Consider the following 23,585-nt stretch of genomic DNA (forward strand, 5'->3'; position numbering starts at 1 on the left):
CCCGCAGCGCCGGAGCCGTGACAGAAGCCATACTTGCTGCATGTTGCATGCTTACTTCCATGTTGCATGCACAATTTTGTACATAATTTTTATATTTTTTTGCTGATCTCATTATGTGGGAATTAATAAATAATAAGATGACTGTGACTAATAAAATGCTGTTTTATTCAGAAAAAACTGCTGTAAATAAAATAAAAATAGAAGCTATATTTAAAAGAAAAAGAGTTAACATGTATAATGTGCATTAAGATTATTAGCTGTGCATTGATGAAAAAGCTTTTGCTTTAGGAAAAATCGCTGTACGCTGCGAAAATAAATTGTAGTGTGTTTAGAGATATTTTGAGTTGAATATTTTGCTGTGCAATCAGTAATTTTGATGGGAATTCGGAACCTTATTGCATAGAAAAAGGATATTTTTTTATTTGCGTTTAAATACTACCCATAAAAAAATATGACACCAAACTGGGGCACCATTCCGCTATTTTACTTAAGCGACATACGATTCACATCCGACTGAGATCCAATCCCGACTCAATTTCGATTGAAGCGTATGTGGCATTCCGCTATTTTTTCTTTGAAATAAACGTTTTTATCCTTTCCTGTCATTCCATAATGAATCATTTTAAGTCTGCAAATGATTTACGATTGCAATATGATAATAGAGCAAACTACCGTAAACAGCAAAATCACCAAAATAGCAGACCAATCGCAAACCAATCGAATGTCGTTGGATTGGTCTCCGTCTTATATTAGTAGCAGAATGCCCGACATGGTTAAAACTGCTATTGCGATTCAATTTCTATTCAATTTTGACATTATTAACTTAGGAGAATCGGGCCCCTGTATGGGTGGGCTATATATCTTTTTCAAGCGAATAATTTGTAAAGTTTGGAGAGTAATGAGAATAATCTTGGAATACCGATGAAATAAACGGGAGAAATAACTAAAATAAATATCGCTAAAGCCAAAAAACTTTTATCTGAACTAGAAATGAATCTACCAAAATGTTAGTATTACATTAAAATTTTTTAAAGTCTCAGGCTTGAAAGATCTTTTAGTTAGATGAATTTCTTATTGTCAGGCACGCAACATTAATATTTTTTCTAATAAGATTTGACTTTAGTAATTACTAAATCCATTTCTTCCATTTTCTATACATAATAAATAAAGTAATGACTAGGTTAGCGCAATTTACTTAAAATCTAGTGTTGGATTTAGATCATAACACAGTCATGATTTTAGTTTAGATCATCACATATTTCGCAAAAATAAATAAACAAAACAAAAATAGATAGTAAAAAACAGTAGAAAATAGTAGAAATTATTTTTCTCTAATAACAACTTTTTTTGTAGACGTCAATCAAGAGAACTTCAAAATCACATTGACATAGTTTACAAGATGGTTGCTTGTGTTATCTTCTTGTCCACTTTATATTGATTTCTCTCACACTATCACATCGCTAAGTACTTACATCTCATTTAAAATAAATATCCAATAATACATTACACTTAGTTAGCCATGTCGGTTAAACTGTACGAAGCGCGAGAGCACGTCAAGGCGGCAGAAAAATTGTAAGTAGAACTAATTTTGTGATTTTAATTATTTATCGAATGAAAGCATTGTATTTTTTGGGTTTTTATTCAAATATATGTAGTCTTCTTCTTAATGAATGTAGAATCATGGGGAAAATGTGAAAGAAAGGTCGTAGAATTTATTAAGTTACGTATTTTCGTAACAGTGTAGTGTTCGTAATTTAAATTTTTACGCAAGTTTTTTATTAATTTAGTTGATAGTTCAAATTCGTTTATTAATTCTAATTATACATTAATTTATTCTAAACACATGATAAGTAAATAGTAACGGCATTGTAATAGTAATTAGTCATGAATTTAAATTATTTAAAAAAATATTTAAATACTCCTGAATTGTTTTACGAAATCTAACTTGACTATGCACATATAAGGTAAGAAACTATTAGTAATACAACTAGCTAGTAGGAAACTTTTAATTTGTAGCCTTTCAATATGAAAAAAATGCAACAAAGATCAATTGATGAGGCACCAAAAGTTTTTGAACATCAGATGGACACATAAACAGTAATTTATATTTACTGCTCTTAAGAATATCTCTATAGCTGCATATGACAAACTTTTAGTTAGCAGATAGTTTGTGTGGGCTCAGAATCCAGTATGAAGGTGAATTGTAGTACATATATTACAAAGAGTTTTTTTTTTACAAATGAAAATTGACAACCATCAGGTAAAACTGCTTAGTCTGCAGCTTGCGAGTACTGAACGCCTGTGAATTACACCAATTTCAGCACATATAAAACAAAGTACGTTGTCTGCCTGTCTTTAAAGGATAAACTACTGAACAGCGACCTTAGCATGGCGATTCTATCTCTATTCTACCAAGAAACGACAAAGCTCTTTCTTTCCCACTCGACATGTCTTCTACCCGAGCATGGCGCGAGCTGTAGACTCGCGTTTCTATCAAGAGAAAGACTTTCCATAGCAACGGATAAGTAGCTAGTGATGGGTCGTTCTGCGATGAATTTACGTTTAGTTAGCCAAAAAAATGTGTTAATGCACTATTTTTCACGCATGAACCTATACATAAACTCACGTAACTCAAAGCAACAACAAAACGTATTCATCGAACTTATTTCTTATCTGTGGAACTAAAATGGTTGATGTTTGTTTGTTTACAAAAAACGATTATTGTTGTTGATTTTACATATTAATTTAAGTTGTTGATTTTTAATATTGGTGACTACTGCGGCAAGGAAAAAGTAAGTAGATTTTGTGATTAAATAAATAAAGTACTGATTATTCCAATAGTTGTGTGTAATTAATCTAAACGAACAATAATTAATTATCCATACATACGATGAAAAGAACATAATAATCTCAATAAATGGTGATTGGTGGCATTGTCCGATGAAAACTTTGCCATGCACAGTTCAATGTGTTCCTCACTGTTATCTTGCTTCCCTATATTATTGCCCGAAGTTTTTTTACTTTCGCCGTTACAAAAACTGTTTATTTACAGCGTACGAAGTCCCATCCAATAAACAGAGAAGATAGTATCGCGATCCATTGAGAAAAGAAAGCCACGATAAAGAAGAATGGGTCAGTATTCAAAAGCTGCTGAAAAAATATGGAAAAAGAACGAGTTCTTGGCATACAATGCTGACACGAGAAATATTCTATTAGTAAGTGTCTTTAAATAATATTCATTTACTAGTAATAGTTCCCCAGACTTGTTGGCTTCATTCTAGCAAAACTCTCATGCTTTGTTTTCAAAATATAATTATGGCAATAATAATTATAGTACCTATTTGTTGCTTGTGTGATATAATATAAGCAACAACTCTTAAGATAAAAAATAAAATGAGACAATCATTTACACAGAGGTAAAGGTTTATTTACATAAAATTAAGGCTACAGATAAAGTCATTTATTCAAAATAGGCTGAAAATCAGCAGCAGAAGCGGTGGAACAAACTCCCCAGCAACTCAATTCTGTCTGTATGGTTTGAAGAACTGTTGATATACAAAGATATTCATAATAGTTGCTCTTCTGTGAGTTGCAGCTTGTAGTAAGCTACCACTAAGGTCATTAGTGTGTCTCTCTCTCTCTGCCTTTCCTCGGGAAGAGTTGTAGCTTGTAGCATAGGCACCCTGCAAAAAGAAATAACTGTGTGTGTTTGGTAAAGAGTTTTTACAGTATTATAAAAGAATAACATACTGATAGTGATACATTATCAGCATTATTATTGGTGTCATGAGCCAAGACCCTAATGCATAACTAGAATCCCCTGAAAATGAATGATAATTTAATTTTGTGTTCTTGTTTCAGATTACAAAAAAAGGATGCTAAATGACAGCTGGGCCTTCAGTTTACAAATTATAAATTATTGAAATTATATTATTTAATAAAGAATGTGAATATTAAAATCATAATGGTTGTTTATTTAAAATGTAATTTTTTTCTTAGCAGATAAAACTGTCCAATTCTAGAGTCATATAGCCTGCGCAGTTCGTTCTTAATGAGAGAACTATTGAAAATTGATTGTTTATGAACTCTGTCACGATAATTGGCATTTATGTTCAGGATTTTGCACTCAGTATCTACAATCTGAAATAGAGGTCATATCTAATATTAGGTATACTAACCTTGTATTCACTGCAAAAACAAATTGTTTAAAAAATTTGCTAACAGTGGTTAGTAATGTTGTTAATGACCTAAGCAGAACCCGAGCAAAGAACCTGCAACAATTAGGTTTTGTTAAATATTTTTCTTCTGTTTAATCATTTTCTTGCAATGAAGGGCAATACCTACATAATAGACAAAATAATCTTAGAAACAATAATAAATAAAGTGAATAGATTTTTCTATATTTAAACCTTATCTATAAGGACGAAAACTTTGTCAGATTTTTGGTTGATAACAATTGGAAAGCACAACGAAATAAAATAGACTGTAGGTACTTACATTGACAAGAACAGGCAGACCCTGAGATATAGGAGACAGATTCCTGGCACAAATACTTCACCATCTCTGCACATTTACGTTTTCGATGTCGAGAGGCTTAACACTCGTATAGCTCGTTCTTTGAGCTTTACACTGATTCTTCTCAGCATAAATACTGACCACATGACGACGGTAGGACCCCGAAATACTTTGTAAATGCTATTTGAGAACTTAAAATTATAATAATATTCTTGTCTACTCTTGTCTAGGTCCGATGAGATGTAGAGTATTTGACATTTCATATAGAAAGTTATATCTACTCCCAAATGTCAAAAGTAGATAAAATATAGTCGTCATGCTCGACGCGATAGACACATGTCGATGAAGAAAAGAAACATTTCTCTTCTCGATGTCAAACATCGCCATGCTCGGATCGATAGAAATCTTTCTTCAATCTGTCATTTTGTCGATTCTCCGGTAGACAAAAGCTGTTTCTATGGCGGTCATGCTAGGCCCGCAGATTTCATAAGAGTTCATAACTCTGTTAGTCTCAGTTATAATTCCTTCCAATTTTTCTGGTTTGACCTCATCTTACCAAGTGGTATTGGGTTAATCCGGTACCTGGGTTGAGGAAGTCAGATAGGTAGTCGCTCCTGGTACTCAGCTGTGTCCAGTGAGACTGGAAGCCGACCCCAACATAGTTGAGTTGGGAACAAGGCTAGGCAGATGATAATGATAGAGGCAGATAGAGAAACAAATGCTTTTATTGAAAATTAAGTTCTATTTTGATTTTTAAATGTTTTTTGTGCCAATGCAATTATTATTGATGTGCTTTGCTTTCTGTTTATTTGATGTCAATGCTATGCATATGGAATTGGTGTTCAGTAGTTAATTGTGATAAAATTGGATGAATGATTGGATTTTATTCCTACTGTTTCATTACTACCACTGACACATTAAAACAAAGAGGATGTTTGTTCCTCTTTAATACAAAAACTTGAATGATTTAAATGAATCTTATGAAACAGAATAATTAACTCATAAGCTTTTATTTACCATGTGGAGGAAATCGTTTTCACTGGTTGTGGGTGATACCGCAGGTGAAAGCTAGTATTGTAAACCAAAGACCCAGTAGCACTGTTTATTTCTATAGAGTTTTCATGTAACGTGCATAGATCAACCTGTGAAGAAGGTTTAAGTTCACAATTTACATGTCCCAGCTATGGGTAACTTATCTTGTTGGCGCAATGGTTACTATGATGGACTGCCAAACTGCTGGTCTGGTTGGTCCTGGGTTCGATTCCTGATAAATTCAACATTAATGTGATGAGCATGATTATTGGCTGTGGTCTGGTTATTGTTATATGTATCTATTTATAAATATACATAGATATATTTAAGTTCAACCATTTTTGTCAGAAATAAAGTATGCTGAGTGATATCGAAAGTCATAGAACGTACCAGGAACAGCATGAATCAATAACATGGTCTCTAATGACAACACAATTTTGTTATTAAAAGAAGTTAGGATATGCCTGTCTATGTTCTTTTGTAAATAGTGATTTTACTGCAATGCCAAGTGTAATATATTTGCGAATGCTTTCATATCTTTTTTGATCTTTTCATTTGCTTTTGCCAGTGTTTACAACAGCTGTGCATACACGTGTTTTTATTATGTCAGTAAGTGGAATGTTTTAACATTGGCACTCCATCCCTTTCATCCAAGATTGATAAATCAAAGTAAAAAGTTGTGATGTATTATTTAATTGACATAATACAGAGAAAAGGTTTATGAAATCAGGGCTTCTTAGTTACAAGAAAACTGTTGAACAATACTCTTGTATGCCGCTTGCGTCATTTAGTTGCTTTTATAAGCAAATTATCGTTTTATTAATCAATTTGTCCTATAAATACACATATGTACATTTTTTTTGCAACTAGTTTTTATTTGTTTTAAGTTACTACTTACTTTCAGTTACACATTGTTTAATTTAAGATTTCATGTAAATTGCAAGCAACTAGAAAAAGCTGTTCTGTTAGGATTAAACAGAGCCGTTCAATCACTAGTCTAGTTTTATAACGGAACTTTTAATGGTTCAAATTGTTTGAATATAATTGTTTAGGTATAGATACTTGTAAAAAAGACAACTTAATAAATTTTGTATGTTTGTGGCAGCCTGAAGACGGGACTTCTCCGTTGGAAACCGGACTACGATTCTGCAGCCGACGAATACAGCCAGGCGGGTAAGTTCCTATTAATTTTGATCTACAGTGTAATCTGTGCACTCACTATTCCTTCACTCTCATACCCCGATGGGACGGCAATCCGACACGACCTGAGAAAGATCAGGCGCAGGACCGACATTAACGTGCTCTCCGATGCACGGGTGTATCAATCACCAAACTCTCAGGCTCCGCGGTGATTTGTGAAATTTTCTAAAACCCACAAAACGATTTGGCCCTACCCGGGAATCGAACCCGAGACCTCGTGCTCAGGAGCCGCGCTTGCGACAGCTAGACCAACGAGGCAGTTATAGTAGAGAGAGTATAGATAGATGTAGTAGATAATACACAACCAGTTGGGTGTGGCATATTTGTATATAATATGGCCTTCAGTTGACCACAGCACGACCTTGTGAATCTGAAACCGCATTCAAACTGGTGAAATTGCACGTGCCGTTCCCTTGTTTTGAGAACATTATATGAAGGATATAAGTTACGAATTACTATAGATAATATGTAACCAGCGTTGCAACCGGGTCTTTCATCCTTTTATGAAATAAATTCAACACTTCGCGCGTGGGTCCACTTTTGGTTTATTTTTAGGGTTCTGTACCCAAAGTCTGCTCATCTGTCCGTCGGTCTGTCACCAGGCTGTATCTCAAAAACCGTGATAGTTAGACAGTTGTTCAGTGATGATGTACTACTTAAACATAATATTACAGTTAGCTCCCATACAATAAATGTTTTAGATAAAGGTACAGATCTCTTCGTGCACGAATCCACTCGTACCTACAGTTTTTACATATCTTTCTTCTTTCAGCCCAATGCTTCCGCATAGCCCGAGACCTGGTGAACTCGAAGGATTGTCACCTCAAGGCTTCCGACTGCTACAAGAAGAACCGGTCGTTCTTCCACGCGGCAAAGGCTCTGGAAAACGCCATCATTGTCTGCAAGGAAACTGCTTTGCCTGACGAGGTTAGTATCAAAGTTCAAAAACGTACATTTACTTAGGCTGATAAATCAGCACTTTTCGAACAACAAAAGGCATACCCCAAAATCATGTATTTTGCGGGATATTGGTCATCTCGACACACTAATCTCACCACGAATGTGTCCAGTTGTTGAAACTCGAAATTTGTACATTTATCATGTTGTCAACTCGCCACGTCAAGATTTTAAGTGGTTCTACAAATTGGTCAGCAATATATATTATTAATCTGGTATTTTTGGGTTTATCTCTTTGGAACTGCCACTAAATGCACATTCGAATCGCGTACATGGTGTTCCTGACCATATAAGGCCTAAACACTCATCTCTTACTCTCACGTTGCCTTTAACTTTGCCACGTAGGTAAATATTTATAAAAAGCTTTAATATTTCATCTCCAATTATTCCATAATGATGTATAATAAACTACTAATACAAAGAAACCCGCAAACCGAAGCCGTAGTAATGGCGTATTTATTAAAATATTCGTTACCCAGAATACATGTAACACAAGAATACCCAATGCTTATAATTCGTGGAAGATTCTAGAAGCCTTCATAGAATTTTCCTTTACACAAATACCTATAAATGACTCATTAAGGCCGTTTGTTTTGTGTATTACAAAGAATTATGTTTTTATTCACGAAGATAAACAAAAGACGACTGGCTAAGGCTCAGACTTTCACCAAAGCGGAGCGGAGAAGTTTTGGAATGTAATCATCATCCTATCAATGCCTAGCCTTTTCCCAACTGTAAACGATTGTAGTTTTGTTTTTTTTACCTTTTTTATTTAACTGTGTGATTTTTGTTGCAATATTTTAATTTCATTAAACGAATAAAATGACAACGGGGACGAGGTTCGCACGCATATCGAACTCTTTGCAGCACTGACTACAACTATATAGCGGTTTTATTTTTTAGTTCGGCTTTTGTTTTCGTAGTTGTCATCGCGCCGTCTCTTTACTATAGTACGCGCCAAATAAAGGGCTTATTACACTTGACTAAATTCAGTCGTCTAAATGATTCAGTCACTAAATTCAGTCAAATGTAATCGCATTTAGGAAGGTAGGTTTCATTGAATCATTTAGAAATCTAATTAGACATACCTATTTAGACGACTGAATTTAGTCAAATGTAATAAGCCCTTAAGCGTGCAATAAAGTTTGTTCACCTCCTTCTACTAATGTATCCCAATATTTCAAAACGATACGAAAAAAATGTATGGGCAATGTCGCTAACACGATCAATACAAGTGTATCGTGGTAAGAGGCGTCCTTGTCGCAAAGGATTACAATCCTTTCGTCAAAATTATGATCAGTCGTTTTTAGTTCAAATATGGGCAGACAAGCGCATTCCAAATTCGGAATGACGGAAGGACATTGTTACAAAATGGTGGACAGGTGATGCGCCCCTGACGGCAGGGCGGTTGAATGATCTTTATTGCAAGTTTATTTGGCGCGTACTATAGCCACCCTCTCGTTTTCAAGCTATCTTTTACAAATTGTTTTTTCATTTAAGGCCAGTTTTACGCTCTTTTCTCGGTTTTCTTACCGCAACTCATTGAACACAATATACAGCCCACCTCCCACCGCACACCAACTATATTGGATTTGGTTTCCAGTCGGTACTCTGGTGCAGCTGAGAACTAGTGTTTTAGCCACCGCCTATCTGGCATCCAGAACCCAGACCCAGTCAACCCGATACACCTTGGTATGACAGGTTGTCAGTCTTTCTGGCTTCTGACTACCCGATATGACTGCCAAAGATGTTCAGATGAAGGCCGAGACCTTCCAATTTATCGTACTTTCCGAAATCGGACTCATCATGATAAGATGGTCACTCATGGTCTACGGACCGACCGCACGAAGCATTGCTTAAACCTATGAAGAATAGATAGAATGTTCTTATTCAAACTTCTCCGCTCACGCTAACAAATCATTTTGGTTGTTCGAAACTTCTTCGCTTAGATACGCTTTTGTTTAGTCTAGCCTGAGACTTGTTTACTGAAATAATGTGTCGTTCCTTTATATACATATTTTATCCAGACTTCGAATTAAAGGTACTTAGCTGTGTATTCAGAATTCCAGTGATTTCGATGATTAGTTTCTTCAATTGTGTAATTGCGGCCACGAGTTTTATAATATAACTGATTATCTAGCTTCGTACGTAAACAGGATAAAAATGTGTTATGAAAGGTATAAAGAAAATAAAAAAGTAGTATAACACATATGTTTTGGCTAGAATGAAATATCCCTCTCATATTCTCTATCAACAAAAACTAGACGTGTAAGCAAAGATTTCTCGTAGGTAACATACGAAAGTTCCAGAACAAAATATAATTAAAAAGTGCAATCAACAAGTCATTATCGATCCCAGTCGCTGTCTGAGCGAGTTAGTCTCAAGTTTCAATTTCATTTTGTGAAGAATAATCGTCTTTAACGTCATATACCTCTAACCATGGACTTGTGACAGCCACCCACGTTGCTAAGGTAAAACAAAGGATTTGTGGGGGCGTGTGGGGGTACATGACGGCTTACGTGAGCGGAATGCCTTTCGCCGGTCAGTTGCGAAGGTAAATAGATAGTATTATAGCAATTAGATTGGTAACTCAATTTATAAATAGAATAATTGGACGTTCATATGATACGTTTTAAGGATAATGTTCGGGTGGTTTCGTGGAAGATTATTTTGGCTTACACTTTACGATTTGGAAATACATTGGTGCTATCTATTCCCCGCGGTTATACTCGCGTCCCGAAAAGGAACTAATGGGATCCGAATAAAAAGTAGCCTATAACCTTCCTCGATAAATTACTGCTCGATCAATATTTCCTGAGATTAGCTCATGTCAAAATTGAATCGCAAAAGCAGTTTCAACTTTAGTATTGTAGCTTCTCAATAGAGAAAACAGTTCATTATTTTTGAAGCCTCTAGGGTACAAACAAATACTGAAACTAAAATATTTGACATCTTTATTATATTGGCATAAATAATATCCATTCTATCTTAACCACTTATTTCTTTGTCCACGCGTCTCTTCGTACCAGAACTTTCTAGTAGTTTCATACGTCTGTGAGTAGATTATGTTACCGTATATTCCCTAGATATTGAGTCCTACCGTTTGTTTCAATAAGGACTGCCTCGGGGCTACTGCCGATCGATACACACGTCGGTGCCATATTACTGGGAAATATACGTAATTATAGTTCGGCCATTCAGAGAATGCGTTCCTGACACGTCGCGATTGAACTGACGACGTAACTACATTCATTGATTATTGATATAATAATGTTGTTTTAATGCTCCTTTATTGTTAAAACGGTAAACAACCAGCAAAAATATTTTTATCGTAACTGCAACGCCATTGCAAAGTTACGTCGTCAGTTCAATCGCGACGTGTCAGGAACGCATTCTCTGAATGGCCGAACTATAGTTAGTTAATTAGCTATCTGGCTAATGAAGTTTATAATGAACTTTGGATAAAAGGCTTTGACGGATATGAAGGATGATTTTTTTTCTCTGGGATATTATCAAATGATAATATCCCCCTCCCGCTGTGGGTGCAGTGTGAGGGAGTGTCAGACTGTTACTAACTAAAACCACCATGTTCCTTGTTAAGCCCTTTATGTACCAAGGCCGCGGTAACTCTTTCGAACAATCCCGCAGCAGGACATCTTTTTATCCTACGTCGTTATGATTATTAATTATCCTTTTATTCGGGAAGTCGGTTAAAAATCAAACATCAGCCGCGTCTGGCAGTGTGTCTGATTGCGACTAACTCAAAAACTGCCGAACAGATTTCATTAGCTTTCATTACTAAGTAGACGGGTTCCTGAAAGATTAAGTTTCAAATACGAAATAAGCCGGAGCACGTCAATTGTATAGAAATAACGTCATAAAACGGAAATTTTACAGAATTTTCTTTATTATATTGTCCAGTAGGATATTTTGAATTCATAAGTCGTATTGTGCTCACAAGCTTAAATCATTGGCTATTGTCAAATATTATAACAATCAAATTGTTTGTGTAGGCTTTCAGGGTAAATGGAAGCCCTTTACGGCTTCCTATTTAGACTTCAATTTTATTGTAAGTCCAGTTCGTTTGTTGGATAAATTACGCAGTTATTTTGTATACGTTTTCCATGATTTGGTTGGTAGAATATTTTTTTGTTAACGTTATTATAGTCAGTGGCTAAATAACATCGGAAAGGGTCGATCGATCATAAGGTTAAGTCAAGTGTGGCGCGGTCAAGTCGTGGATGGGTGACCATGTAGGTATGGCAAGATGAATTCCCTCTGTTTTTCTGAAAGCACTATTCATTTTTGATTGGTCCCGGCTGTTGTAAATCTTTTACAGCCTCCACCGGCTTACTCTGAAGTCAGAAAGTCCGGTTTTTTAGTGTAAAGCAGTTCATTTATCGAAGAAGACTACTTCATAAGACCACTTTGTACCCAGTTGCGAGAAGTAGTTCAAATGGTGCACGGAATGTACCCAGAATTTTGTTGTAAATTCCCATTCCATTTTATAACTGTATTAGCTCCTGCCAGCGGTTTCACCCGCATCCCGTGGGAACCTCAGCACGAACCCGGATAAAAAGTAGCCTATAGCCTTCCGTGATAAGACCGGGTCGGAGAGCAGAGCAAATTCTTAACACGTTGAAAATTGAGTACTTAGTATTTGAAGTAAGGTTTATTTTTGCATACGCACTGCTTTTGTCATTGAGAATGCTCGAATGCGCTCGGTGTGAAATAATAAGAGGAGCCGAGCGACTCCGATCGTGTATTTTTTCTCGACGTTTGGCTCCGTTTGCATGCTCTTTAATGCTCGCGCAGCCGATCGGCTCCGGTCTGTGTGAAAAGAAAAATGCGCGCCGATGCTCTCCGACCCGGTCTATCTGAACGGACCCTAAATGGGCTATCTAACACTGAATACATTTTTCAAATCGGACCAGTAGTTCCTGAGATTAGCGCTTCAAGCAAGCAAACAAACAAACAAACTCTTCAGCTTTATAATATTTGTGTAGATAAATGAATTATTTGACTTTGTTTCCAGATTTACTCCCTGGCGACGGAATCGTCAAGTTTATACCAGCAGCACGGGTCGGGCGACAGCGGCGCCAGTGTGCTGGACAAGGCTGCTAAGATCCTCGAGGAGAACTCCCCCGAACTGGCTGTCAAGTTGTTCCAGCAGGCTGCTGATGTGTCTTCTGTAAGTAGTAGATTCATTCACACTTAACACTGGCTGTAAGAATTTACTTCACTACCTACTCAGTTTTTTATGTTATTACCTCTAAGAAGTCGTGGTGGCCTAGTGGGTAAAGGACCTCTCAAGTATGAGGGCGCAGGTTCGATCCCAGGTCAGGCAAGTACCAATGCAACTTTTCTAAGTTTGTATGTACTTTCTAAGTATAACTTAGACACCATTGACTGTGTTTCGGATGGCACTTTAAACTGTAGGTCCCGGCTGTCATTGAACATCCTTGGCAGTCGTTACGGGTAGTCAGAAGCCAGTCTAACCAAAGGGTATCGGGTTGCAACGGGTAACTGGGTTGAGGAGGTCAGATAGGCAGTCGCTTCTTGTAAAGCAGTGGTACTCAGCTGAATCCGATTAGACTGGAAGCCGACCCCAACATGGTTGGGAAAAAGGCTCGGAGGAAGAAGTACCTCTAAAAAGGGTGCGCTGATGTGTGATAACGTTATTTCTAGGATTCTTTCTGATATTATAAGCGAGGACTTCTAATTGGCTCTCTGTCGACTATGACTTCCTTCTATTGTTTAGCTTTAAGTCCTCCATAGCGTATTAAATAAATAAATTAAATATAACCTGATCTCTCTCCGGTCGTGTCGGATTGCCGTCCCATCGGGCTATGACAGTGAAGGAATAGGGAGTGCACCTGTGTCTGCGCAAATGTTTGTGAACTTTAATATGTTCTGCTCAGTTGGCTAATCTCTTTACATGAGAACATCCGCCGTAGTCGATAACAGTCTAGGAGGACATCATCATGATCAGGTTGTAGCAACTGCCTAGCCTTTCCCCAACTGCGTTGGTTTCGATCATCATTTCCCAAGTCTTTTCCCAACCATGTTGGGTCGGGTAGCAGTCTAACCGCATGCAGGTGAGTACCAATGTTTTACATGGAGCAACTGTCTATTTGACCTCCACAACCCAGTTACCCGGGCAACCTGAAACCCCTCGGTAAGACTGGTTGTTAGACTTTTTTAGATCCCAAAACACCCACCGTCCGCTATATTCTATGTTTTTTGATGGATATAAGAAATTGTGGTCTCCTCGTGTATAACTAAATTAATATGCTATAAGTAACTGATGACTGGATGTCGGAAATAGCCTATAGTTTACCTCGATAAATATACATTATGTAACGCTGAGAGCGGGTTCCAATACACGAAAAGACAAACTTTATTGTACGTTATGTAGTTTAGTATAGAAAAAGTCGTGGTGGCCTAGTGGGTAAAGGACCAATCTCTCAAGTATGAGGGCGCGGGTTCGATCCCAGGTCAGGCAAGTACCAATGCAACTTTTCTAAGTCTGTATGTACTTTCTAAGTATATCTTAGACACCATTGGCTGTGTTTCGGATGGCACGTTAAACTGTAGGTCCCGGCTGTCATTGAACATCCTTGGCAGTCGTTACGGGTAGTCAGAAGCCAGTAAGTCTGACACCAGTCTAACCAAGGGGTATCGGGTTGCCCGGGTAACTGGGTTGAGGAGGTCAGATAGGCAGTCGCTTCTTGTAAAGCACTGGTACTCAGCTGAATCCGGTTAGACTGGAAGCCGACCCCGACATGATTGGGAAAAGGCTCGGAGGATGATGTAGTTTAGTATAGGTTTTTACTGACTATCCGATTGGGGTTTTTCAGACGGAGAGCAGTCAGCACCAGGGTTCGGAGTACATCAGCAAAGCTTCGCGCATACTCGTCAAACTACAATGGTAAATAAGTTCCTTTATTTACATACTAGCGACGATGAATTTTATCTATATCTAAAATTGAATGCGGTAAAAAGTCTATGTAAATACAATAAATAACAATGACTTAATCAATGGAATCATTATTTTTAGCAGAACTTTATTTGTTATATATGTACATTGTACATATTTGTGAAAAAAGTCTTACGAAAATTGTTTACCTTTTCTTAAGTGCCTATTCCAATGGAGAACTCTCCATTTATTATGGAGGATTTATTATCGAGAGCTCTCCGTTTGAGTACCACCCACAGGTACCCGTACCGGGATAAAATACAACATTAGACATTGATAAATAGCGGGTGTTTCTATTGGCAGAGAAATTTTCAAAATTGGCTCAGTAGTGTGTCTACAACGTCAGAAATTCACTAAATCTCTACGTAATTTTAGTCCATTTTATAAAAGAAACTCTTGTCTGTTAGTACACTATTAACCCAAGAACGTCTGAACCGAATAAGCTGAAAATTAGAGTTATTTAGAGACGGACACAGCACGAGTTTTATCCTCATCTAGGCAATACTTCGCTGACTGAAGCTAGTATTAGTAAGATTGACTACAGCATTATTTAAAAACTACATTTCATATTTTCGCCATCTTCATCTGCCTAGTATCCCAACTCAGTTGAGGTCGACTTACATTCTAACCAGATGCACCTGAGAACCCTTGTTTTACAAAGAGCCAACCAACACGACGTTTTTGAGGGCTGCCTTTTGTTTTTGACGTTCGAAAAGTGCTTTATTCATCAGCCTAATTTGTATAAACGAGTTTGAATGTTTTAAAATATTTAATTTTCACCATCCCTACTAATATTATAAATGCGAAAGTAACGCTGTCTGTCTGTCTGTTACGCTTTCACTTCTAAACCACTGAACTTATGTTAATAAAATTTGGTACAGAGATAGAGTTGACCTTCAGAAAGAACATAGGATAGTTTTTATCCCGGACTTTTGAAGAATTCTCCTGGAAACGCGATATATTCGAACTCTACGCGGGCGAAGCCGCGGGCGGAAGATAGTGCGATATATATATTTTTTTATATTCCAGGTATGACCAAGCAGTGGACAGTCTCCGTCGCGAGATCGGCTTTCACCAGGAGTCTGGCAACACCGGAGCTATTGGTCGTCTGACCGTCGCAATCGTACTGGTGCAACTGGCCAGGGGTGATGCTGTGGCTGCTGAGAAGGCTTATAAGGTGAGTCATCATCATCATCATCTCCCGAGTCTTTTCCCAACTAAGTAAGTAAGCTAAGTACCAGTGCTTTACAAGGAGTGACTGCTTATCTGACCTCCCCCACCCAGTTACCCGGGTAACCCCCTTAGTAAGACTGGTTGTCAGACTTACTAAGGCTTCTGATTACCCGTAACGACTGCCAAGGATGTTCAGTGACAGCCGGGATCTAGAGTTTAACGTGCCATCCGCAACACAGTCATTGTCATACCATTCATCATGTACTTAACGTCGACGTCCCATGGGAACTACTGCCCGTACCGGAATAAAATATTGCCTATGTTACTCGATGATAATGTAGCATTGTAATGGAGAAAGAATTTTTTTAATCGGTCCAGTAGTTTTCCTCTTTATATTATTACTAGCCGTTTTCCCGCGGTTTCACCCGCGTCCCGTGGGAGCTACTGCCCGCACCGGGATAAAATATAGCCTATGTTACTCGCAGATAATATAGCTTTCTAATGGTGAAAGAATATTTAAAATCGGTCCAGTAGTTTTTGAGTTTATCCTTTACAACCAAACAAAGTTTTTCTCTTTATAATATTAGTATAGATTATACATAAAAATAATAAAAAAAAACTTTTCCAGGAATGGGGCAGCAACTGCGAGGTAGCCGAAATGCAAACCCTAGAACAAATTCTCCAAGCGTACGACGAAGAAGACAGAGAGTCCGCCAAGAGAGCCCTAGCGAGCCCCTTCATTCGTAACATGGACGTGGAGTACGCCAGGCTGGCGGCCACCGTGCCGCTGCCCGAAGCCATGGAGCCCGCGCCCAGGGCTTCGGTCCGGGAGAACGCGGCGCCGTCCTACGTCAGTCCCAACGCACAGTCCACTACCACTGCGGTGAGTGTTTCAAACGGGTCCTTGGTCATTATTCATTTACAGCAGTATTCTAGAGAGTTCCATATTCTCCTTGTAAAACTGGTTCTCAGCTACATCCGGTCAGACTGGAAGCCGACCTGAACATAGTTGGGAATAGGCTCGGAGGATGGTGGTACATCTGACGTTTGACGTCTGTCGGTGTGGATCGTGTGTCATATTTTTTTATAAATAATTTACTGCAAATAACGTAATCAGCCTAAATACTAACTTTATTATGTACACAGTGCATAGCTAAGTGACATACATTGAAGTCGGCAGTAAGTTTAGTGCATAAGGGCTTCATTTCAACAAAAACTGTACAGCCAGTGACTAGACGTATTTAATTTCTACCCTCTATCTAAAAAGTGTTGTTGACATCGGGGATATTCTCGTCATTCCAAACTTGACTTTGACAGGAGGAAGATATTCTCGTTATCGTTATCGATCGATATCGGGCCGGTGGTGCCATCTAGCGATCCTGCACTGAACTATTACTCTTTGCCTACTGCTATGCCTGGTGTTCAGTGCGCAGTTTGTAAACGCGTCAAGTGTGGTAGTAGCAAGTGTTGGCGACTCCCATCGAGGATGCGTTGGTTTTAAACCGGACGCAGATATCTTAGCATTCTGGCGCTGCCCTGAACGCAAAAAGAACCTGCTCACGGATAACAGAGCAGATACTTCAATCGAGGGTTCGGCTGGCTTGGCAGGGGGGTCTGCAAGTCAAATTTGCTGAGTGGCACGACTGGTGAGGTGGATGTCAGCTGCTCTAACCCAGCACCCGTGGCCTGCGAGCAACAAAGTACTAGCCCGTCGTCTGCTTCTACGCCGCTACATAGAGGCGCTTCCACAGTTGTCATCGCGGCTCAGGAAATTTCTCCTGTCGTAGTTTCTGACTTGGGTTTGTTCATGGATAAGTTGAGGGCGATGTGTGTGGAGATTCAGTATTTATATATTATTATATATAGATTCAGTATAGATATTTCAGAATTTAAGTATATGTTAAAAGTAAATGGATTACAAATTATGTATTATTTTGTTTAAAAAAAATCGTACTTGTTCGGGGAAAAAATGCGATTTTCGCCAAATGCCCGGGTTTTTTAATGTATGTCCGGGTTTGGCAAAATTCGAGATGGCAGCCTTAAACTAGAGGAGCGCGACGTCATCAGCGCGGAGCGGGTCGGCGGCAAGCAGCTCAACGCCACTAGCTCCGCCGGTCCGGCGGTGACGCGGCCGCGCGCCGTGGTGGTGCACCTGGCGCGACGCGCTGCTGGCGAGCGCGCGCGTGCGGCGCGGGGCGACCACCGCCGACCTCGACATGCCCGGCCCGCCACAGCGCTTCTTCATTCTAGAGGATTACTTCAACAGGGATTTAAAAAGTTTACCTCGGTCTACGATGGGTGACACGAATGATGTTGATTCAATGTTGCAAACTGGGCCTGACTATGGACCCGGAGCTACGTTTCGAGTCACACATAACAAGAATCCTAGGAAGTATTATATGGAATACGGAAATATCTGAGCATTCCTTTGCGCAAACAACTTGTTAACAGCCTCATACTAATCCAAGTTAAACTATTGTGATATAGTGTATGGTCCATGCCTTCTCTCTAGAACCGAACGCGTTATCCAACGTATTCAAAACGCCTGCGTTCGTTACTGTATAAATATTCCACGTAGAAGTCATGTTACCCCATACGTAAATGAACTAAAACTATTATTAAAGATGGAAATATTAAAGAAGGAAATGAAACCTGGAGAAAGCTTTGTTTGACCAATTTGGCACTGTTAGGGCTCAAACACCAGGATATCTTTTCAAAAAGCTAACCCAGAAACAAAGCCAGATAATGCATAGTCTCGCTGACCGTTCCCATGCATCGCACTACGGCATTCAGAGGAAGACTTACATGGGTACATTTTATTTGCGTTTTTCTCTCTATTGTTTTTATCTTTTTAATATTAATTGTATCACTACAGTAAACCTTCTCTGAGTCCTTTTAAACCACTAATATAACAAAACTAAGAATTTGTTTTTTTTTCATTCTTTACATGCAAACAACTGAACGGATTTTCGTGAAACTCAAAAAAACTATAACATCTTTTTATCCGAGTGCAGAAAGGACAATGGGCGATTCCGGTCCAAATGTCCACCACGAACGAGACCTATATGGCTAGATAGCCCGTTAAATATAGAACATTTTTTGTTATGAAAGTAAAAAAAAATATAACGCCAGAAAAAAGTTATAGCAAAATCAAATAGAACATTTTATAGATGTTTTCAATTTATTTTCGTGATGTTCGATTTTCGTACTTTCTGTAACTTCTGACAAAATAGAATTGTTCAATATTAGAGAGAAGACACCACCAGTTACATCGAACTTTCTTAGATCCAGGAACCGCTGAGTATATTTAAGCACTTCTGGCGCCTCAATTGGTTAGTGATTCTTACATACCTACATCGGGCAAAAAATATGGGCTGTTTATATGCAAATGTGTCTTACTCATCTAAGTTTTAGATAAAGTGCGGAAATGGAAGTGGAATAAAATAAAAAATAATAATGATAACACACAAATACTACCGAAAATTAAGAATACATCTTTGGCTATAACTTTTTTTTGGCATTGTTTTTTTTTTACTTTCTTAGTAAAAGTTACTCTAAATTAAGTGGACTATTTAATTATATAGGTCTCGTCCGTGGTGGACATTTGGACCAAACTTCATACATTCTTGCCCAATCTCCTTACTTCCCCTAGAAAGCAAAAGCTATTTTTATTCTAAACTAGCTTCTGCCCGCGACTTCGTACGCGGATCCTGTCCCTTATGCCAGCGACTACGGGGTCAGCAAAATCAAATATCTGAATAGTCTAATATTGAATTTTAAGGGCCCGTTGACTTGGAAACAACGGAATACGCATAACCATTAGAAACGTTCCATATATTTAATTTTTGTACTTTAACGGCAAAAGCACAGCAGACTAAACAAAACGCTGAGAACTGAACCGCAATAGACGTGACCATAGGGATAGAAGTGGTGATTCTAATTAGTCCGCATTTAAGTTGTTAGTGGCAAAAATATTAGGTACACGTATTATTACGTAAAAAAACATTAAATAGATGACAAAGTCGTGGTGACTTAGTGGAAGTCGTGGTGGTTTAGTGGGTAGAGAACCAATCTCTCAAGTATGAGCGTGCGGCTTTGCTTCCAGGTCTGGCAAGTGCCTACCAATGCAACTTTTCTAAGTTCGTATGTACTTTCTACGTATATTTTGGATACCAATGACCGTTTTTTGGAGGGGATGTTAAACTGTAGGTTCCGGCTGTCATTGAACATTCTTGGCAGTCGTTATGGGTAGTCAGAAGCCAGTAAGTCTTACCAAGGAGTGTTGGGTTGAGCGGGTAACCGGGTTGTGGAGGTCAGATAGGCAGTCGCTCCTTGTAAAACACTGGTACTCAGTTGCATCGTGACTGGAAGTCGACCCTAACATAATTGGGACAAAGGCTCTGGAGATAATAACGACAATAATTATGAGATACAGGCACCGCAAGAAATCTGAGGCTGATGACGGGGAGTAGCGACCCCGCGGGGCTATATATACTGAGTTCTCCAGGGAGAGTATACTGTCCCCCATCTCCGGCCGGTCGGAGTGAACCATGACGGGGGTAGGTCTCACGCCTCTGGCTTGGCTTGGCCGTCCAGAGTGGAGTCGCTAGAGCAGGATTAGTAGCCCTGCTCGGAGGGTAGGTGCCTCATGGTAAGCACAGGGAGCGCGTAATCAGCATTTAAAGTCCACCGAGGTATCCTCACCCTACAGCCGCTCATGTACCTGTTGCCCTCTTGTTGCTATTCAGTGACTGGTTCCCGGGGGCCCAGTAAGTGAGGTGGCAAGTCTCCACCTGCCATTTTTACATGTACCTAATACATTGTCATCCACTAACATCCCATCACAATAGCCCAAGTACTTTTCCTCCATAGTTAGCAATAGTTTAGCACAGAACCGGGGATTGTCTTTTTTTAACGACGTCCACCGGGGATTGTCCTTGGGTTCATTTCTATAGTGTATAAAGGGATAATCGTCGGTTTTGTGTCACCATTTCATTAAAGTTGTCTCAAAAGGGCTTCGGCGTGTTGGCTTCGGCTCCACGTTTACCTCCCAAAAATTCGGAACTCTGTAGTCCCGAGGTCTGGAAGAGACATACAAAATAATAATGAGATATAACGCAACAAAGTCGGAGAGTGGGGGCTCGTGACGCCACGTCTAGGTATGTAAAATTTGTACTAAGCAATGACTTAACACAAAATTCAAGCGTGTTGTATCTTCGTTATTATTTGTTTGTGTGAGAGAGAAAAGAAAAATACGTGTCCATTATTTTAGGGTTATCTAAAAGACGGACTAATTACTTTTTTTTGATTCGCCATACCTATTTCATAACATTCATTTCTATACATTTCAAGTGTAGTATTGCTCTTGAAGTTCCACATCAGGTGTTTTAGATCTTCAATTTGTATAAGTCAATAGAAAGTGCTTATCAAATTGAAAAACTTTTGCTAAAACATCATACCTGTATATGGTACAGAGAAGCTGGGCTCTTGGGGTTCCACATCAGGTGTTCCAGATCTTCAAATTTATTATCTCAGCTGAAAATGCTTATCACATGAAACAATTTTTGCCATGGCACCATTTTTGTATCTCTTATAGTTTTGTTGGTCTGTTGGAGTTCTGCATCAGGTCTTCAAGTTTCGAAGATAAATTATAGCCTATATGTTGACCAGGCTTAATACTGATACAACAAAGAAAAAATCATTGAAATCCGTTCAGTAGTTCGGAAGATTAGCGTGTACAAACAAACAGACATACAGACATACAGACATACAGACATACAGACATACAGACATGCAGACATACAGACATACAGACAGAATTTTTTTTTTGGATTTGTGCTCCATTGCTGTTTCTAAACCCCACCCAATTATTATTTTTTTAATATATTCAATGTACAGACACAGTTTTTTTACAGATTTATTATATGTATAGACTAGCTGATCCCGCGAACTATGATATTAACGTGATATTAATTTATATTATTATGAACGTGATATTAATTTATTATTACTAATGTATTATTTTGTTAAAATTTCAGCAAGTACTGAACGAGGAAGAGGAATCTCCTTACGCGCCGGTCACATACGCCAAGAAATCTGACGACGATGAAGACCTATGTTAAACATCAATTTATCTACATTTATTTCATTATTATTATTACGAACATTGTACATTAACGAGCCCGAACTAACATGTACTCTGACAAAAAATCTCTGAAGACCCGTACATAAAAAAAAAATATATATTAAAGATTATTTTACGAATATCGTAAGATAATTGAATCTTTACCATACCTAACGATGCGGTTGTTACGGGTAGTCAGAAGCCAGTCTGACAACCAGTCTTACCAAAGTGTATTGGTATGCCCGGGTGACTGGGTTGAGGAGGTCAGATAGACAGTCGTTCCTTGTAAAACTCTGGTACTAAACTGTATATGGTTAGACTGGAAGCCGACCCCTACATAGATGGGAAAAGGCTAGTCAAATGATGATATGTTACTACAAAACTTTTGTAGCTGTCATTAAGAACAAGGCAGATATCATCAGGCGAATTGAAACATCTCACACGTTTTTTGTCGAAATATGAAAGTTCAGGCTTGTTAAGATACTTCGTATATTATATAATTGTTTAGTTCGCCTACCAACAACAATGATAGCACTATAATATGATTATTTTGACAAATAATGTTTTTTTTTTTGGAGTTTTGGTGATGTCACCAATTTTCTTTATTACTTATTTTGTCTTTCAGTTGTATATATAGCATTTAAGTTGATCTGTTTCTTGTGGTTACACCTTTCCGCAATCGGGTAAATAGTAGCCCATGTCACTACCTGTTTGTGTGCCAACTTTAATTTTAAATAGATTTAGCTTTGACTTGGAGTTACTTTGCATTTATAGTATTAGTAAAATGTTATTTATTTATTTACATACACAAGCTTAGATCTACTATTACAGGACGTGCCTAATGCGGCAGATAAGTTCTTATTATTTCTAAACTAAAATAAAATAACCCAGGTGACTTCTAACCAAAGTGTCATAAAGAACTTTTGAAACCTTCATATTATATTCCTTTATTATTTGTTTCTTAATACTGTTATAGTGCTATCGGCAAAACATTTGACAGAGATGGGAAGATTCTTTTTATAATAATTTATAGTAAAAAGCAGTCATTAGCCTAATGTAAGTGAATTCACTAAAAGTATGAAAAGTGAGTTTAAAGCCGTCTCGGTTGAACTGTAGGCCTTAAATTATGTTAGGCTGTTAGCTAAAGTTATTTATAACGTGCTTCGTATATGTTGGTTATTATTTAAGTGATCGCCATCGCCCATCCATCGCTACTTCACAAAGTTAAGATTCATTCATATAGACAGACATTTGAGCTCACTAGACATGTGATGTGAGACATTGACAACAAAATACTGTTTAAAAATTAAAATAGTTTCATTTTTCAAGAAATTGTACTTTTGACCGAAAATAAACAAGGCTTGGGCACCAATTTTTTGTATACCTACTAACACTTACATAGTTCCTCTTACTTGACCTCTCAAGCACGATTGTGTTGTTCGTTTCAGGGTCAGGCAAGTACCACATTAATGTTTCTAAGTATATATATCCTGGACACTAATCACTGCGTAAAGGTGAAAGAAAACATCTTGAGGAAGTCTGAATCATCAGCCTTTGTATCTTCCCACTGCTGGGCTGCGGCCACCTCTCACACAGAGAAGGATT

At 38.2% G+C, this 23,585-nt stretch overlaps 1 protein-coding gene and 2 long non-coding RNA genes across 3 annotated transcripts; 2 read left to right on the forward strand and 1 right to left on the reverse strand.

The window, feature by feature from the left end:
• Positions 1–1,391: 1,391 nt before the first annotated feature.
• On the forward strand, positions 1,392–23,352 carry LOC124644996 (gamma-soluble NSF attachment protein-like). Its single transcript, XM_047184714.1, has 8 exons — positions 1,392–1,572; positions 6,653–6,720; positions 7,520–7,674; positions 12,740–12,895; positions 14,565–14,635; positions 15,713–15,860; positions 16,485–16,739; positions 21,895–23,352. The coding sequence occupies exons 1-8, from the start codon at positions 1,520–1,522 to the stop codon at positions 21,976–21,978; spliced, it is 990 nt and encodes a 329-aa protein (XP_047040670.1). The 5' UTR covers positions 1,392–1,519; the 3' UTR covers positions 21,979–23,352.
• LOC124644997 lies at positions 2,734–3,916 on the forward strand. Its single transcript, XR_006986133.1, has 3 exons — positions 2,734–2,792; positions 3,053–3,215; positions 3,862–3,916. It is a non-coding gene; the product is annotated as an uncharacterized LOC124644997 (long non-coding RNA).
• LOC124644998 lies at positions 4,052–4,806 on the reverse strand. Its single transcript, XR_006986134.1, has 2 exons — positions 4,498–4,806; positions 4,052–4,271 (listed from the first exon to the last, which is right to left on the reverse strand). It is a non-coding gene; the product is annotated as an uncharacterized LOC124644998 (long non-coding RNA).
• Positions 23,353–23,585: the final 233 nt, after the last annotated feature.

The sequence above is a fragment of the Helicoverpa zea genome, chromosome 31, assembly GCF_022581195.2.
Source record: "Helicoverpa zea isolate HzStark_Cry1AcR chromosome 31, ilHelZeax1.1, whole genome shotgun sequence".
Classification (NCBI taxonomy): Eukaryota; Metazoa; Arthropoda; class Insecta; order Lepidoptera; family Noctuidae; genus Helicoverpa; species Helicoverpa zea.